General features: G+C 39.0%; 1 protein-coding gene across 2 annotated transcripts in view; it reads left to right on the top strand.

The window, feature by feature from the left end:
* Positions 1-5,781: 5,781 nt before the first annotated feature.
* anpepb.1 (alanyl (membrane) aminopeptidase b, tandem duplicate 1) overlaps positions 5,782-19,592 on the top strand; it is a 21,638-nt gene continuing 7,827 nt past the window's right edge. For both annotated transcript variants that reach the window (XM_032523317.1, XM_032523316.1), the window contains exons 1-16: positions 5,782-6,122; positions 7,511-7,817; positions 8,930-9,072; positions 9,357-9,493; positions 11,747-11,873; positions 13,266-13,420; positions 14,862-14,975; positions 15,083-15,226; positions 15,431-15,496; positions 15,893-15,958; positions 16,080-16,252; positions 16,606-16,682; positions 17,882-18,015; positions 18,135-18,190; positions 18,949-19,096; positions 19,227-19,318. In XM_032523317.1, the coding sequence (XP_032379208.1) occupies positions 5,819-6,122; positions 7,511-7,817; positions 8,930-9,072; positions 9,357-9,493; positions 11,747-11,873; positions 13,266-13,420; positions 14,862-14,975; positions 15,083-15,226; positions 15,431-15,496; positions 15,893-15,958; positions 16,080-16,252; positions 16,606-16,682; positions 17,882-18,015; positions 18,135-18,190; positions 18,949-19,096; positions 19,227-19,318 (2,243 nt within the window). In that variant the 5' untranslated portion in view covers positions 5,782-5,818. The remainder of the gene's footprint in view (positions 6,123-7,510; positions 7,818-8,929; positions 9,073-9,356; positions 9,494-11,746; positions 11,874-13,265; positions 13,421-14,861; positions 14,976-15,082; positions 15,227-15,430; positions 15,497-15,892; positions 15,959-16,079; positions 16,253-16,605; positions 16,683-17,881; positions 18,016-18,134; positions 18,191-18,948; positions 19,097-19,226; positions 19,319-19,592) is intronic.

The raw sequence follows: 19,592 nt of genomic DNA, 5'->3' as shown, positions 1-19,592 counted from the left end.
GGGTTCTATTCAGTGTATTTTCTAAATCAGAAGCAGGATGTCGGGTTTTGCCCAATTCTAGACCTGGGAGGGTGGATCAGGTTTTTAAAGATGTAAATGTGCTGTATTTATATAGCGCTTTTCTAGTCTTAACAACTACTCAAATCCTCCAGGATTACATCATACAGGATACATTCACCATTCACACACATTCATACACTGTGGCCGAAGCTGCCGTACAAGGTGCCACCTGCTCATCAGATAAACACACACATTCCAATGCGCAGCACCGGGGGCAACTCGGGGTTCAGTGTCTTGCCCAAGGACACTTTGACGTGAGACTGCAGGGCCAGTCGAGAGTCCCTGATCGAACCACCAACCTTCCGATTGGCAGGCAACCGCTCTACCACTGAGCCACAGCCGCCAGACCCTTTTAACCCTTTCCGAATGTTACAAATGGCAGATCCAGTCAGTGGCAAAGGGAGAAAGATTTATTTTATTATTTTATAAGTGTTTTCCCAACTGCAAATGTTTGTTTTGTCTCCAATAACTCAGAAAAGTATTCATCTCTTTATCTATTAAATGCTTTATTATACTTACCGGCAAGTTGTTCTCCTTGTCTATTTGCTGTTTGGTGCTTGGCAAGCCAAAAACAAACAAACAATGAGCTAAAAAAGACTTAAAGCTGTGGTGTGCCTGATCACAGACAACAATGAAAAGCCTACCTGAAAGAAGTAGAGGACCTGATCTACTGGTGTCAAGACACCCAGCTTCTAATGAATGTCAGCAGGACTATTGAGATGATAGTCAACTTTGAAAAAAAAAGCAGGGAAGGATATATGAGCCCCAATAGAAATGGATCATTGAGGAAAGGGTGGGTACCTTGGTATCCACATCATAGAGGCTCTTACCTAGGCACTCCAACTGACTCAGTGGTAAGAAAGGCAGATGCCTTAGGAAATTCTGTGTATTCCTCAAATACTGAGCAATTTATGTTCCTCCAATATTGAGAGCGTCCTCATGGGGAGCATCACTGCCCGGTACGGAAACAGAACTAAACAGGATTGCAAGGCCCCCACATACTGTTTTATGATGAATCATGGACAAATTAAAGGAGCTGATGGAATAACACTTGAAATGTACCAGGTGTGATTGCATGTGACAAAAAGTGATTGATTAAATTTAAGTCAGTCCTCTTTTTAAGGGAACTGTGGTTGTTGGTGCGTAAACTCACATACATGAGCAAAGAAAATGGGTGTGAAGAGACAGATATTCATCTGATTATTTCAGGGAAAACCCTCATCTGGATTTACAAGTATCAGGTATTCTGAGTATGAACAAAACACAAAAAGGAAATTGTATGGTTGTATCATTTTTTATGAAAAGGGTTGATTTATAGATAAAGAGCTGCAATATCCAGAAGGGGTGTGGGCTGAAAACAGATCTTATCTTTTATCACTCCTCTCATCTTCCTGTTCATGATGACTGAGCATTACAGCTGTGTGACCATAAAATGACATTCTCAAAATGGTAGGTTAAAGTCTAACTAGTGCTTCAAATTGTTTGGCCTCAGATATTGTACAAGTTGTAAACGTGTTTCTTATCTCGAGTATCTTCCCGTAGACCCTGAAAACTGCAGTCATCAAGCCACTCTTAAAAAAGAACAATGTAGATACGTCGCTACTAAGCAACTATAGGCCTGCGTCAAACCTTCCATTTTTATGTAAGTAAAATAATGGAAAAATACATTTTTTAACAGCTTGCTTCCTACCACTAATAACTGTCTTGATGTATTTAGTCAGGTTTTTCGACCGCACCACAGTCACTTTGTTATCCCAAATGGGAAACTTGATATGCAGTCAACAATACACAGTACAAATAAACAAGACAACAATACAAAGATGAGTACAAATGGGCTTCCTGCATGCAATACACATAATACAATTTATCACTACTGGAGCAATCTCTAAAAACAATTCTACATTACATGTGCAAATGAAGGCGAGTTATTGCACATGGGACAAAGGACTTTTTACTCCTACTGCTCTAAATCTAAATCTGCGACCTGAGGGAAGTGTTACAAACTCAGAGAGAAGAGGGTGCTTTGTACAGTCTGATTTTAGACCGGGCCTTGCAAAGTACTTTCTGGTCAAAGATAAACATCAACAGGGACTGTGGGAAGCCTATCATATTTCCGGCCACCTTTGCCATATGCCTAAGGTGGTTTTTGTCCCTGATGTTCAGGTTACTGTACCAAACAATCATGGATATGTAAGAACAGATTCAATGAAGGACTTATAAAATAAGGACATCGTTTTCCAATCTATATTCAAAGTGTTCTCCAAACTCTCCAAAGTACAAACATTGCTGTCCCTTCTCACAGACTGCATGTCTATTGACGTCAAACTTCAGGTTTTTATCAATTAGGGTTCCCAGATACTGTTCAACAAAGTCAATTCCAGTTCTGCTCCTTTAATGAAAGTCTGAGATGGTGGGAGGGATACTTTCTTAAAATCCATGACCATATCCTAGGTTTTTGTGGCCCCTTTTTGTGGTTTTGTTTAATTGGATAAAGGCGTCATCACACCATTGGACAAACTCATCTGCCACTGGCCCATGCTCAGAATCATCTTTAAAGAATCTGAGCATGGGCCAGCGGCAACACTGAGACGGTTGTCGTTAAGGCTTTGACACACCAACCCAACGGCCGAGCGGCGGCAGAAAAGGCAAATGTCGTACAAAACAGTGCCTTGGAACCCTGACTTGAGCATATGTTTGGCGCGTGTGTGAAACATAATACATCTCCATAACAGCACGTGGGGCTAATCTGTATTGTCGCCCAAAAAAGGAAAACTGGCAACTGATTGGAAGAACGCATCATGTGGGTCTGGCTTCTCAAAAGCAACCACAACAGAAGCTTGTTTGAAATACGATCTCGTATTTTATGAAAATAGTTCACCTAAACGTGTTTCTGACAGAAATTAATTGAGAAATAGGTCATGCAGTTGTTGAATCTCTATTCATTTCAGATCGACAAAGGTCAGTTTAAGAGATTTTTGTCAGATTTTGGGCATTAGACATTGGGGGTTAGCACTCCACCAATCAGATTGGTAATTGATTCTGACTGCCTGCCCACCGATTCAACATGCGAAATCGGTTAAAGTGGAGGCCGAATGCTCCTCCAACTGACGATGGCACGGAACACAGCAAACAGACTTGTCCAACGGCTGATAATCAGGTTGGTGTGACAGTACCTTTAGGTATTTAGTGACATCCACTTACGTACAGACAGTGACAAAATTTCAGTCTCAAAGGTATAGTAAGTGATGTTAATCCAATTCATGTTTTGTCAGATGCTGTGAATATCTGCTCACGGTTACCTAGCTCCTTATTTTCTGTGTGAAAAAAATCCAATAGTAGTACACAGCCCTGTGTAGATGGAAAACAAACAGAAAAGAGTGCACGAGCCAGAACACACTTTTCCAGCCAACTGGCAACATGCAGTGACAGTTGATGGTAGGGGCAATAGGGGGGAGGCAACATTTTGAATGTGCCGGCCAGTAGTTGTCTGTCTGTGAATCTAGGGGGCGGAGCTTCTGAAGGGGAGGGGGTTTTATTTTTTGCCAGTGCATATATCAACAATCTTGGTGCAGAATCACTTACTTAGGCACGTACGTTGGTACATGTAGAAACGGATCGTACCGCATCGCCTGACCTGCACCTCCCCAGGAATGCAACTACACGTCTCGGCAACGTAGACCACAACAACTGTGACCAGTTAGCTTGGCTGGGCTTGCATTTCCCCAAACTCATTTCCTGGTTCTGTGAACAACATGAAATCAAGGATAGGGTTAACTTTTCCTGCTACAGCTTTTTGACCGTGGTTGGAAGAGCAGGGGAGACACTTTGTTACCCTGTGTCCTTCCCCAGAGTCTGTACTCGCTCTGAAGCTAACCCCCGTCAGTCTCTCACTCGCTCTACCACACACTCCCTAGCATACACACATACAAGCTCTGCTTTCTCTTGAAGAGTTACGCTACAACAACGCAGACACACCAGGGCACAAGTATAAATCCTTACACCGGTGTAGGCCACTTACCTAGGCTACAGCGTTGGCTCTGTGTAGCTTCTCCTAACTCAGCCTTTACTTTTACTTGATCTCAGTGCTTCATTTGATAGGGTCGACCACAACATATTACTAGACCAATTAGAAAACTGGGTTGAACTTTTTGGCACAGTGCTAAACTGGTTTGAATATTACTTAAAGAACAGGAACTACTTTGTGTCTATAGCAGTGCTTCTCAATTATTTTCTGTTACGCCCCCCGTAGCAAGAAGAAAACTATTCGCGCCCCCCACTCCCCACCGTGACTATCCATCTCTGCATAACATTTTATCCTTATTAACATTAAAGAAAAGAAAAAAACAGCTAACAGCGCTCGATGGTTTACTAAAGTAGCCTTCACAAAGCGGGATGACTGCAACATTCAGCACGTTTTCGCTGAAAAAACTCTAGCGGCTTATCGGCGTGATTGGGGTGTAACGTATTTAAGTGACGCGCTAATTTATTTGGCTTCATGCTGTCCGCTGCGAGCATTTTTAGAGACAGCAAACACACCGGTCTTTCCTCTTCTCCAACTGTAGTCACAGTGAAGCCAAGCGCTAAATACGCTTCGTCGTATTTCCTCGTCTTAGCTTTCGGGTGACTTTCTTTTGTCTCATTATCTTTGTCTCTCTCCGTTTTTCTTTTCATCCCTGTTAAAAACTTTTTCATGTTGGGGGTTGTTATGTTGAATAACGGAGGCTCTAGACAGAACGCAGTCGGAGCTTTCTGTTGACTCAACACTGCTAACCGAGGCAAACCTGTCGTCTTGTAAGTCGTAAAATGTTGCACTGTCGCAAACGTGACAGAAGCAACAATGAGAGCACCACTGCCGCCTGCTGTAGTGGATGCGTAATTACACTTTATACTAGTACGGCCCAAAAAAAAAGCCTGTTCCCCAGGGTCACACGCGCCCCCCCAGGTATTGCACCGTGCCCCCAAAAGGGGGCGCGCCCCACTATTTGAGAAGCACTGGTCTATAGGAACAATTAAAAGTCAGCGCTCAGCTTCAATTGGAAATGTAAAAAAAGCCAGAAATCTTAGTGTAGTCATAGACTCAGACCTGAACTTTAAAAGTCAAAAACATGGAAGCAGAAATCAATACAGGTCCACTGCAACTCTTAGTTCTGTTAAATCAAGGTTTAATTTAAATCAAGGCAGACTATTCTCAAGTAGTTAATTTCTTAAATACTGCACTGTAACTTTGTTCCAATTATTTTATATCTGTAACATGTTTAGTTGTTTTATTAATTGTTCTCTTTAATGAATGTTTTAATAATCTTTTACAAACCGAAAGATACATGAATAAATGAATACAACAGCATTTTTTATTTTACGGCTAACGGTATTTCCCAAGGTATTCTTTTAAAAGCTGTCATGTGTGGGTATATTTTACACTTTCTGTCATTGCTTCAGTTCAAAAGGGCTCACATTTCAAATATCTCAGCATTTCGGATGAACTGGAAAAGCTTGTAATTCATATTTCTAGTTCATTTTGATGAGTTTAAATAAGTTAAATGACAATAAAATAATGTAGTTAAAAGTCAGTAATTATCAGTATGAATACATTTGACAGAGACAACTTTGTCATCATCAGCTGAGAATGGTTTTTACAATCCCACTGTTAATGTATCACCTGGTGGAGTGAATGGGAGGGGAGATGCTACAAATGGCTACATATAAAAGTTCACCATCCACCCATACATGTCTCAGTGGGAGTCTAACACAGGCAGGCAACATGGGGAAGGGTTTCTACATCAGTAAAGCTGTTGGGGTAGTGGCCATCATCCTGTGTGCAGGGGCCCTGGCTACTATTATTGCTCTGTCTGTTGTTTACTCACAGGAAAAGACGAAAAATAATAACCAGGTTTCGCCAACTGAAGAAGGACCCACATCCAGACCACCTTCCCCAACAACACCTTCCCCATCCAATGAACCTTGGGACAAGTATCGGCTGCCCAAGAGCCTAGTGCCGGATCACTATAATCTAACCCTGTGGCCGCGACTGACCCCAGATGCTAATGAACTGTACATCTTTACTGGTAAGACTTTTATGAGTGTACTGTAATACTCATCTATGATTCTCTGGAGAAAGAAGGCTTACTTTCATACAAAATAGTTGCATTTATCTGGTATTCAGGGTCTAAATGTATCCTCCTCAGCCAACAAGAATTAAAGCCACCAGGAGTTTGGAGGCATTGCTTAAAGAAGATAGGACAGAGATAAAGACTTATAGAAGGTTGATAAATCACAGCTTTAACCCCTCAATTGCAAAACATCACGTGTAGCCTACAAGTGTCAAAAAATCCGTAAATGATTTTTTTAAAGACTGCATTTACATATTCAATGAGTCTTACTGTCCTTTTATTTTGATAATTAAGAACACAATAAACTAGCCAGACAGTATTGTGTGAATTCATTTAGTGGAATATGTACTGTAAGTAAATGTGGAAGGATTAGGAAGTACTTTGCTTGGCTTGGCTTTGGTACGTTGCTTTACAGGGTTAAGAGGGTATGATGTCAATAAATAAAAAAGACATGAAGAAACATCTGCTTGAAGGGATTTTGGATCCTGTTACTTGACTCTCATCACTGTTTTGTGTATTCATATAAAGCACTTATAAAGCAGCTTCTAAATTTCTTTGCAAATGCATTTTAAAGTCCCTGTGTCAAAACCTGATCCAGCCATACAGGTTCGTAAGTTAAATCTTCTTAATTGAAGATGGTAATAATCCTACACGTTCTGTAATGTCATCAACTTCTATATACAACGCTGTATACACAATCAACTCTATGGTAACAACTCCAACCTGGGAGATGGAGGGGCATGTAAGTTAGTCTGTACACACCCAGAGATTTCTTTTACACAGCTCAAATAATGGTGTGTTCATTCGCAGGGGCTTTATTTGCTGTTAGACACCATTACCTGGACTTATAAAACATGTTTTATTTTGAACAGCAGATATAATAAATATAAAGGCCCTGCTTCTCTATATGCTTGGCAGTTTATTCACAATCCTATATATGAGCAGTTGACCGAATGGGCTACATTTTGTGGTAACTGAAATACAAAAACTACCTAACTGAAGTCGTATTTTGTGCAGTCAGCGCAGTATTTCGTAGATATACTTTACATAGCTTTGCTGTCTTGTGAATGATGTATTTCCAAAATGTCATGAACTAAGAAAAAAAGTCCAGTTATTAGCATTGTGTGTTTTGGGGAACTTGGAGAACAATGCACTCATCTATTGGCACACAAATAATGATACATATTTTAAAACATAGATAAAGATAGCCAAAGCCACCATCCTTTCAGTTACTGGAGACAAAATGTTTAATATATTTTAACAAATGGGTTGGGGTTGTGTAAAGCTGAGGTTTTTTACTACTGTTGATCACAGTTTAAGTTACTGTATTTCATGTTTTTTAGGTTCGTCAAATGTGGAGTTTGAGTGCGCTGAGGAGACTGACTTGATTCTTATACACTCCAATAAGCTGAACTACACCAAGTTTGAGGATGGCCACTTGGCAAAGCTCACCTCAGTCAATAGTGGGGTCAATGCCCCTTCAATCAAGTCTTCCTGGCTCCAGAGTGAGACTCAGTACCTGGTGATACAGCTGAATGGTAAACTGAGTAAGGGCCAAAGATACCACCTCCACACTGAATTTACTGGAGAACTGGCTGATGACCTGGGAGGCTTCTACAGGAGTGAATACTTTGTGGACGGAGTGAAAAAGTATGTGTATATTGTGTCAAATGATGATAATCAGGGCACAGGTGAATCCCAGAGGTTGGAGATCATGCAGTAGCTAGCATTGACCTATTTGACGTGTTCCAAATAAGACATTTGTGTAAGAAATTACTTTGAAAGAATAGCCTTAGGCCTTATCAACGGTCATTGTAATTTCATCAATTTATGCCGGATTTGGACTACACATCAGGAAGATTATAACACGACTCGGTCGAAAATGGGCATTGGGTGCCACAAGTGATTGTTTTATCCTGTGTAGCGTATTATAGAAGACACAACCAATGCTGAGTCACGACGTGCCAACTGAAAGACCAGCACGTTTTGATTTTTTTGCCTTCCACAACGAGTTCCCTCACGTCCGTGACAATATGAGCGCAGAGCCACACACACTTGTTAATATAGCAAAGTGAAAGAGGAAGGATGTTGCTTGGTTGAACTGTAAAAATAGGGGAGTCGCTAGTCGCTTTTTTTTAAACACTGAACAGCCAGCTTCATACATACGATATTGTTTGGTTACTTTCTTGTTCCTGAAAGTCAGTTTCTAACGCTCTAACGTGTTTTGTGAAAGATGGCAAGCTTTGATTGGTCGGGGATCAACGTGGAGTCTGTCATGTCTCTCAGCCAAGTCCCAGCAAGAATTTATGACTCTAAAATCCTAATCTAACCATGGCAACAGACACAAATGTTGTGGCATGGCATAAATCTTGTTAGATGGCTATGTAGTCACCATCTCAGTTAGATTTTGTTCTGGAGCATGGTTCTTTTTGACACAAAACTTGCAGCCACTCTGCCTAATTTTTGATGGTTAAGAAATTACTTCCTAGCCTAGCTAAAATGGCTGTTTTAACATTTAAATTTCTAAATGTGTATCTTGTAAGACAACCTATTTTAGAAAAACATTTTTAAAGCCTTTTTCCCCCTACTTCCAGTCATTGTGCTAATGTAGGCTGAACATCCCAGGCCTAGGTCTGTGCTTGACACTGAGATCAAAATTTTATACGTTTTTATCATCAGGCTCTTTCTAAAACTCCACACAATCATTATGCTATTGGGTTGTTTCTGGAAACATCAGGTTTAATTTGTCTATTTTCTGTCAGGATTGTTGCTACTACTCAGATGCAGCCAACAGATGCCAGGAAGGCTTTCCCCTGTTTCGACGAGCCAGCCATGAAAGCTATTTTCCACATCACGCTAATCCACGACAAAGGAACTGTGGCCCTGTCCAATGGCGAGGAAAAAGGTTAGTCGCACTACGATGATAATAGTACAGGCTTAATTTCACAGGTTCAGACAAAATTGCTACTGCTACTGCAGAAAAATGAATCGCCCCTTGGGGACAAATAAAGGTTTTTGAACTTGAACTTTGAACTTGAACTTGAAAATTAATTGAGTATATAAAGAGAACAATGGATGTAACATCATTTCTAGGGGGATCTAAGACTGTGGACAGCAGGGTGTGTTAAAGTGACATGATTACAAAAACTAAAACAATAAATATGTTTTTCTATTCATTTTTTTCTACAGAATCAAGCAATATTGACATTGGTGGTGTAAGCTTACTAAAGACAGCTTTTGAGCCAACTGAGAAAATGTCTACCTACCTGTTGGCCTTCATTGTCAGTGACTTTACCTTCATCAATAACACCATTGATGGAGTTTTGGTAAGTTTGTCATCAGTCATTCATAAATGCAACAATGCTGTATTTCCATGAAACTTAGAGATGTGCACCCTGCGAAGATGTCTTTTTTGATACTACTTTAATTTTTGATTTTTTTTAAATTTTATTTATGTGTCATGCCAAACATTTGGCTCATCCCACATGGGACACAATATACAAGACATTACAAACTTATTTAGCAAACTTTTTTCAAGTTGCATATCTAAATCATTCGGAATCATTCAGGAAAATACATAATTACAAGCATTTATGTATACACACACACACACACACACACACACATACACACACACACACAGTATACTGTATGCAAACAACAAATCCTCATCCGCAGATTATCTGGATAAAGAGCTTTTACTACAAAGTCATAGGCATTTTCAAATCCCACACATGGGAAGGACATGTATGGAAACAAATAAGGGACATAAGTAATTGAATTTTAACAGCCACTGACTACTTAAAATTCAATAATTCATTCTTTTACATTGTTTAAAGTTAATATTTACTTTAAACACTACATATCTGAGTTTATTTGTTCTGAATTCACAAACTAAAAGATGACATTTGACAAGTTGCAATTAAAAAAGCTCAATTAGAATATTTTTTGTTTATTTTCGTTTGCTTTTGTCAGGTGTTTTGTTACTTTTCTACTGTAAATGGAGAACAATAGTGAGAATGTATCACTGAGGAGAAAAGGTAATTGATTTGCATGGAGTAATGTAAGCAAACCTAACAAACCCAGATGCTATATTGAAGGCTAATGGCTAAAAACAAAACTGTTCACAAAATATTAGAAACACGTACATCATATACAGTTTTTGATCTACAACATAACAAAACAATTGGGCTAACCTTGTTTTTTTCTAGTCATCTACCGGTATTTTAAGTCCTTGTTACAATATACCACCAAGATACTTCCAAATGTTGATTGGTGATTTTATATATATATATATACTGTAGCCTATATTTAAATTTTTTGGGTAGCTATAATTGCCTGTATTTGATAAAACAGAAATAAGGCAGGAAGGTGGGAGAGAAAGGGGATGGTAGCAGAAAAGGACCACAGGTTGGAATTGAACCTGTAGCTGTTGCTGTTAAGGACTAGAGTGCGGATCGGGCCGGATTTTTCTGTCCGAGCCCGGCCCGCGTCCGACAGAGCAGTAACCGAACCCGACCCGAGCCCGACAGGCATTAAGATTTTTATGTCCGAGCCCGACCCGAGCCCGACACAGTTAAAATCGCATTTGTTTCTCATACTAATGACACATGTACGTTTGTTTGTGTGGAAAGCCCGCTTTTATTAAGCAATTGTAGGAAGGCATTCGGAAATGTCAACAGATGAGCGCATCAATGCACACGGGGCAACAAGCGCCATTACCTACATAATAAGCTGTTTTAAATTCTAAATGTTCAACGCCTTATCGCGCTGATGTGACCGAGCCCGACCCGAACCCGAGCATCCTTTCTAAAAATCTGTCCGAACCCGGCCCGACCCGTTGGGTACCGTCGGGTCCCGTCGGGCTCGGGTCGGGTATCCATCCTCTATTAAGGACTGAGCCTTGGTACACAAGGGGGCATGCTCTACCAGGTGAGCTGAGAGGGCAACGCATTGATTAGAAATTTTTGATGAAATTGGAAATAAATTGTACATATAGTAGGTTTTCCTTAATTAACAACATTTAAGAGCTTCCCTAATCCAGACCTTATGTTCACAGACTGGCACTGTTATAGTGCCATGTAGCAGGTTTTGATCATCAGCCTAGGTATCCACATTCCTAACAAACAACACAGTAACCTACATTGTAGTAAAACAAGAAAACAAATGCTTCATTCTTATACTCATCCAAGTGATGTCATTGTAATGAATGATTAGTGGTTAGAGAGAGGCTCCCATAATACAAATGTGACTTTAGCCAGGTGTAGGATTTCAAAATGTGTGACTCCGTTGCCATCCGATGGTAGTATCTAAAAATACACGGTAGTAAGCAATGTACAGAGTTAGCATCCAAAAAGATCAAGCTGATGCCTTTGCTATATGAATTTATGCCATCAGAACAATTTATAGATGCTTTAAATCTAATCAAAGGCCTACAGTAGCATTAATATTATCCAATAAAAGAGGTTAAAAGCCATCAGTTTCCATGGTTTTCTGAAAGTGATATTCAAGCTTACAACAGCAATGTGCATAATTGTGCAATGTGTTTTATTGTGTGTTATTATGTTATGTGGGTTTAGATCCGCATCTTTGCCAGGAAGCCTGCTATTGATGCTGGGCAAGGACAGTACGCCCTTAACAAAACTGGACCCATTCTTAAGTTCTTTGAGGACTATTACAATTCCAGCTACCCTCTGCCGAAATCTGGTAAGTCCATCACACATGATGAGGAAATGCTTTTTTATATCCTTACCCTCCTTGCTATCAAACCTGTTGCCTGAATACTTTTTTTCTTCTTCTTTTCCACCTGTATTTAGTACATTACAGTACACATACAAAGGTTATACATTTTTATATGTAATCCTCCGAGCTAACTGTTCCCTTCCCCTCAGTAGTCAGCAGTTCTTGGATTCATGTTTACTGCCATCATGTGCATTTTAAATTACCTTCATTCTTTTATTAGACGTTGGCTGCCACTTCCAATAAAGCAGCTGTCAGTCATTCTGTCCACCACACAAAAATGCTCCTCTTTCATCAGTTCTGTTGTTGATTAATGCAAGACGTATCTGCTTTTTACAGGGATGCTTTATCTTTCTGTTTTGACATTTTATGACAGGGCTTTGTGAACAGGAGAAGATTTCATACAACATCAATTATTAACAGATACATCTTGATAACTTGATTGTTATACAGTCGTTCATGACAAGTTGTAATCCGTCTTCGTCCTGTCTTGGTTGAATAAGTCTCACGAATGATTCTAAGGTTCTGATTTGATTTGATTTAAATATAGTTTTAACACTGATTGCTGTGCCATTTATATATGACTATCAAGTCTTAATTCCTAGAGATCAATAGATAATTGGTTTTATGCCCTAGCATCTGTCATTTACCTTTTCAATTCAAATGAAATATGATATCAAGTGTAAAATAACCACCATATTTGTTTTCAAATTTACCGCAACAAGGCCATGTTGTCAACTTTAAATAATGTATTTAAAATTTAATAACCTTCAATTGGGAACAAACTGTTGGAAACAGTACAAAAAATTGCAACTAATCGGCAGAAATTGGAGTTTCCTTATCCGCAAAAAGCGACCAGATCCTGCTCTAAATGAGAACGTAAGAGTTGCCTGTGTCAGTATTCTTTTCCCCAGTCAAATCTATATGTTTATGATGCCTGCAAATATGTTCTGCTACATTGTTTGGTACCAAAGTGTAGCATAGCCTACATAGTGCATTATATTTGTCAAGAACATATTCGTTGTTTACCTCACTCACAGAGAAGAAATGTTGATGGAAACAGGAAGATTTTGTAGTTCTGTTGTTTTTTGCTGTCATGTCTGACTCTGGCAGTAGACATTATCTTCAGAAATATCTGTCTCAGGCTACTGGTAACCTACACTGTGTCCTCTTTGAAGACTTTTTTGTGTCTGTTTTGTGTCTTTTTGATTGATTTTTGATTTAGAACCGTAGTGAAATACATTGTAAATTCCTTCCAGATTACATGTTTGAACACTGGTGCATTTATAACTTGGTCAACTTATAAGAAGTAGTAACTCTACAGGCAATCAACCACAAATATCATCTTTCCTAATGCAGATCAGATAGCTCTACCAGACTTTAATGCTGGAGCCATGGAGAACTGGGGTCTGATCACATACAGAGAGACAGCCCTGCTTTACGATGAAGACTTCTCTTCCAACTCCAACAAAGAGAGGATTGCTACCATCATCGCTCATGAACTGGCTCACATGGTCAGTTTTTAACACTACAAACTGTTTTATGTCTTTTGATTCTTGCATAACGGATCCATAATCAGGTTTGGTTACACATGTTCTTGGCATATTAATGATCTATTAGTAAAATGGCAGCATTTGATCAAATCTGAACAGGCAAGTTATAAAGGAATTTGAGCACAGCGATTAGTACATTCAGCAGAATGATTTTCTTTAAATGTGTTATAAGAACATTCCCATCAATCAGTAGTTTCAGTCACTTTCCACCAAGCCTGGAAGTGACTGCTGTTGGCGTCCGAAAATGTGCGTGGAATTTGGCCGATTTTTGATTTCCAATAAAGCTCCATTAAGCATTTTCTTCATATTCTGAGCCCACTTAATGATTATGTCTGTTCAACAAAGAGTTGTTTAAACCAAGAGTGTCATAAAGTGGGCTCAACAAATACAACTAACGTTTGATGAAGCATAATTTAGACCTCACTAGTAACTGTAAGTCAGTCAGCCAACTCACCTGAAATGGATTAATATGTGAATGTAGAATATGCACAATTCGAAATGCTGTATGATCAGCAAAACATTAAGGTGAATTTACGTTCACAATGCATGTAATATAGTGGTCACTGTCCCTGTCACAAGTCTCATCAAACCAGATTTAAATCAAATCTCATTTCAATTCAATTCAATTTTATTTATAGTATCAATTCATAACAAGAGTTATCTCGAGACACTTTACAGATAGAGTAGGTCTAGACCACACTCCAGAATTTACAAGGACCCAACAGTTCTAGAGCAAGCAACAGTGCAACAGTGACGAGGTAAAACTTCCTTTTAGGCAGAAACCTCGGTCAGACCCAGGCTCTTGGTAGGCGGTGTCTGACGGGCCGGTTGGGGTTAGAATGAAGAGTGGAAATAACAAAAATAGAACAAAAATAGTAGTTTGTAGCAGTTCTTTGTAGTAGTTTATGGCATAGCAGGGCACTGTGGGCATTACAAGGCACAGCAGGACGTGGCAGGGCACAGCAGAGTGTAGCAAGATGAACATGGCATCGCAGGACGTTTAGCGTGACCATGGTGACAGCTACTACCATGATTTTGGAGGCTCCCTGATCCGAAGGAACATGCTGGAACATTTCCTTAAGAACAAGAATGAGTCAAGTATTAAGTATTGTCACAGCAGGTCTCAAGTCAAATACATGGCCTTGGGTGCCAGGTCAGGTTATGTCAAAGCAGTCCCAATTCAAGTTCCAAGTCTCTGTAGGCAAATTGCATGGTAATTGAAAGGCTAATGAGAGGACATACACATAAAGAGATGGCGTGAAGTCCAAGCCAATTCTCAAGTCCTTGTTGTTTGGACTACAAGTTCAACTCTGTAGTCTTCAGGTCTGGGAGCCTGTAAAGTCTTATTTATCTTTAGTTTTTCTTGGAACATTCACACCTTTTCTCTCTGCTTCTACATTAGTGGTTTGGTAATCTGGTGACCCTGAGATGGTGGAATGACTTATGGCTGAATGAAGGCTTTGCATCATATGTTGAGTACCTAGGAGCAGCCCATGCTGAGCCCAACTGGAACCTGGTAAGGATTTCTTTCCTACCTTTTGGCCACAATAATGTATAATGTCGGATGATGGTGACATTAATCAGTGGAGTTTTGGCCATACTGTCTTATTTGTCTCATAATAGACAGACCTCATCGTGCTCAGTGATGTCCACAGGGTGTTTGCCATCGATGCCCTTGCCTCCTCTCACCCTCTCTCTTCTAAAGAAGAGGACATCCAGAAACCAGCACAGATCAGTGAGCTGTTTGATGCCATATCATACAGCAAGGTAACCTCATACACTCAGGCCTCAACAACAGCAGAACACTTTGCCAATCTCTGAACCTTAAATCAATCTACACGTTATGGATTTAAATTCTCTATCATAAAAATCTATTTTCTGTTTTCCTTCAAAAATGTAAACGATTTTGTCATAATATCCTTACACAGAGAGATCTTGAGAAATATTCAACATGTGTTTGGTCATCCTCAGGGAGCAGCTGTTCTGAGGATGTTGTCGGATTTCTTAACTGAAGAAGTCTTCACAATGGGACTCAGAGTAAGAACTTAATGAAAACAACAATTTACCTAAAGCCACATGCTACTGTAAAGCTTAGTCCTCTTTGATTTGACACAGTACATCTTACATTGCTGACCCTTGACAGGGGTTGGGTACACAAGGTCTTAACAAATTCATTTTCCATAAGTAACATACAGAGTACATCTGTTAACTCTAAAATATCTTATAAGGCATAGGAAACTTTCAACCAGCACTGCAATTTTTCTTCATATGTGGCACAAGAACATCAGTAACAATCAGCCAACTCACCTAAAAATGGATTTTCTTGTAATGTAGAATATGTACAATTTGCAATGCTGTTTAAACAGCAACCCTTTCAGGTGAATCAGAAACACTTCCAAAGCAAAATAACTAATCTTTGTTTTGTCCCTGCAGAGCTACTTGGCTGAATTTGCATTTGGGAATGCAGTTTACACCGACCTGTGGAAACATCTGCAAATGGCATGTTCTTTTCTAAAGCCACTTGGAATTCAACATTTAGCTAATGGTTTAATCAAAAGAATATCCAGTGTGTGCCAACCTTCTATTGCTGTCATTTTTTGTTGTTTGTCTGCTTCCACAGGCTGTTGATGCTAGTGTCTCCAAACCTCCGGACACTGTCGAAAACATCATGAACACCTGGGTGTTGCAGATGGGATTTCCTGTGGTTACCATAAATACCCAGAATGGACAGGTATCCCAGAAACACTTTCTCTTGGATCCAGACTCTAATGTCACTGCTGAATCTCCCTTCAAGTATGTACAATACCTTTCTCTCTTTTTTCTTTAATACTACTGCTGCTATTTACCATTATGTCTACAGTATTACAACTCATGTTACAATACTAATTTTTCTGCTATTCCTGTCTTTACTACCAGTATCACTTATTTTAAAGCAGTACAATTAGGCCATATCCACTAGTACTTACATTCTAGTATTATTGCTAAAACATTATGCTACTATGAGTTTTTTCTATTAATAAATGCATAATCCTTTTAATTTGAATGCTATTATGATATAAATGATACAGCATCCCTTTAACAGTTCAGTACCAGACAAACAAAATAACACATCAAACTTTAAAAAAATACATTTGCTTATTCTACAGTTATGAATGGATCGTTCCGATCAGGTGGATGAAGACTGGAACAATCAAGGATGCTTACTGGCTGAAGACTAAATCAAGTAAGGTGATATAGGTGAATAACATGGTGATTTTGTGCTGATAAATAAAATTACTTCTAAATGAAAGTAAGCAGAGCTAAAACGTTTTTGGGCAAAAGGCAAGGCAGCTTTATTTCTAATGAGCTATTGACTATTCCTTTGCAATTTAGGGTCATATTATTTACATGATATAAAGTACCCAGTATATCCTTATTTACAGGATATACTAGTACTTTGATTGTTTTGATTGATTGATTATTTTTTGACCATTTGCAACCCACAACAGTTAATGCACTGACAATAAGCAACAAAGAAAACATAACATTGTTGCTTTTACTTACACAAAAAAACAGACAAGAAAACAAACAAACAAAAACCAACAACAATGCTACTAATATATATATATATATATATATATATATATATATATATATATATATACACCACCGGTCAAAAGTTTGGGAAATTTCCATTGCACTCCATTATAGACAGAATACCAGCTGAGATCAGTTGCATTGCTTTTTTAACCAGGGCAGCAGTTTTCAGATTACATTATGTGCTGACATAATTGCAAATAGGTTTGCCAGTGTTTTTCTAGTTAGTTTTTTAAAATGATATCAGATTAGTAAACATAATGTGCCTTTGGATGATTGAATGAATGGTTGGTGATAATGGGTAATGTAGATATTGCATTAAAGATCAGCCCCCCCACTCAGATCAGCTGGTATTCTGTCTATAATGGAGTGGTATGGAAATTTTTAAGTGACCCCAAACTTTGGGACCGGTAGTGTGTATATATATATATATATATATATATATATACATTTTAATATGAAATTTTAATGTTGTCAAAACATTCACAATAATAACAATCTTAGCCTGTCAGCTGCAAAAACACACTTCAGTGGACTTACACTGATGGTGGCTATTGCCCCATAGGGTTACATTGCAGCTCTGTTTGCGGCTGCCTGTTACAGTGTTCTCGCTCAATACTGGACACATTTCAAAGATTTTTGTTCACACTTGTTTCTTACACAAAAATGCATGGGAAAATATGGTCCAGGTTTGAAAATAAAGAAGTTCCCCTTTACGAGTTTATTGCCCAAGTGTGAAGAAATTCCCCAAAGATTAATTAACAAACAATGACAAATTAATTATCTTATATTTTTGGTCTTGTGTATGACAAGAATGACAAGCTCTGACATCCCTTTCTTTTGTAGACACAAACAATGAGATGAAGACATTAGGGACTGAGTGGGTGTTGGCCAATCTCAACGTGGTGGGTTATTACAGAGTCAACTATGACGACGGCAACTGGGAAAAACTCCTGAATTGTCTATTGACCGATCATGAGGTATACTTTAAGGCAACTTAAAATATGTGGTGATTTCTGCTTTCCTATGCTGTTTATGAACATGCTTCTTGATCTGAGTTGTGGTAGCAGTGACAGGAATATTGCTCTTGTTTTTCAAGCTTATTCCAGTGATCAACAGAGCTGGGTTGGTGGATGATGCATTCAACCTTGCCAGGTAAGTCCTACTAATACAGTATCATACAGTATCTATTTATGATGTAATAAAGAAACAAACAGAATGATTATCTGGATTACTGAGACCTGTTTGTTACTTTCAGTAAAACCAAAAGACTTAATAAAGATGTTCTACATAGCAACATCATTACATCAATCAGCAGGGTTTATAGACTAAATGTAGCCCACAATTGTTATACTGTAGCACAGCATTTATAAGATGACACAGATGCTACTACATGTTTTAATTTATTACTAAACAGCGATGGCTCCTAAGTGGGGAGTGCGCACCCTGGCAGGGGTCCACAGTTACAACAGGGGGTTATAACCCTAATGCATGGTTCTGCTGCACTGCTAGCAAAGCAAAGCCTAGTTTTTGAAAGGACAGCCAGGTAAATGTAAAACAGACAATGAAGCTTCACCCTAACCGCCAAAACAAAGCAAATACATAGTAGCTTGATTGGACTGAAAACAGCTGGTTGTCGTGCACCGCTCTCTCTGTCCCTGTCCCTGCTTCACTGAGAAACAGCTGATCTCAATTCACTTCAAATAGCCTTTTCGGCATGGGAAACAGACATTTACATGAAGTATGAAGTATGCATGAATATAGGATGGGGGGCAGTTAAGGAACAACAGACTTACAGTAGGATACAGTAGGAGTAGTAAAACCAAGAACACTAAAGACTTTTGATTAATGATGATCAAGTTGTATTCAATTTTGAATAACCCATTCATTTTCACAATCTTGTAACCCCAAAGAGCAAAGATCATCCCTACCGTACGGGCCCTCGGTACCACCAAGTACCTGGACAAGGAGAGAGAATATATGCCCTGGAAGTCAGCCCTGAACAACCTGGACTTCTTCTACCTCATGTTTGACCGAAGTGAGGTTTATGGTCCCATGCAGGTGCGCTTACTTTCAGCCACTAAATATTAGCATACAAATACAAAAAAACCTTAACAAAATAAGTTACTTCTATGATACTAATCTTCATGGAATTATCACATTTCCTTAGCTCTGTCTTGCTTGTTTTTAGAATTATCTGAGGAAACAAGTCACCCCCCTGTTTCAATACTATAAGACCATGACTGACAACTGGAGCAAAGTACCTGATGGACACATGGACCAGTGAGTAAAAAGATATAAATGGGCATTTATTGTTTCGGAGATCATACTTTTTAAGAAAGGCATTAACAGAATATGACACTTTCAAAGAAAAGAAAAGATCATTTTCAACCTATTATAATTCAACTATGGGCCCTTTTAGTTGCGCCCCAAACAGTTGCACACACCTAATGGAAAACTCCGTCCTTGAGCTTAACACTGCATTGTCCTTATTACACTGTATAAGAATATGTACCCACTGTTGTTAAGTTTGTAAAAGGGGTAGAGTGCCTTATAA

This window comes from Etheostoma spectabile, chromosome 8, assembly GCF_008692095.1.
Source record: "Etheostoma spectabile isolate EspeVRDwgs_2016 chromosome 8, UIUC_Espe_1.0, whole genome shotgun sequence".
NCBI classification, from domain to species: Eukaryota; Metazoa; Chordata; class Actinopteri; order Perciformes; family Percidae; genus Etheostoma; species Etheostoma spectabile.
The sequence above is the reverse complement of the archived record's forward strand: the minus strand, read 5'-3'. Positions and strand labels throughout refer to the sequence as shown.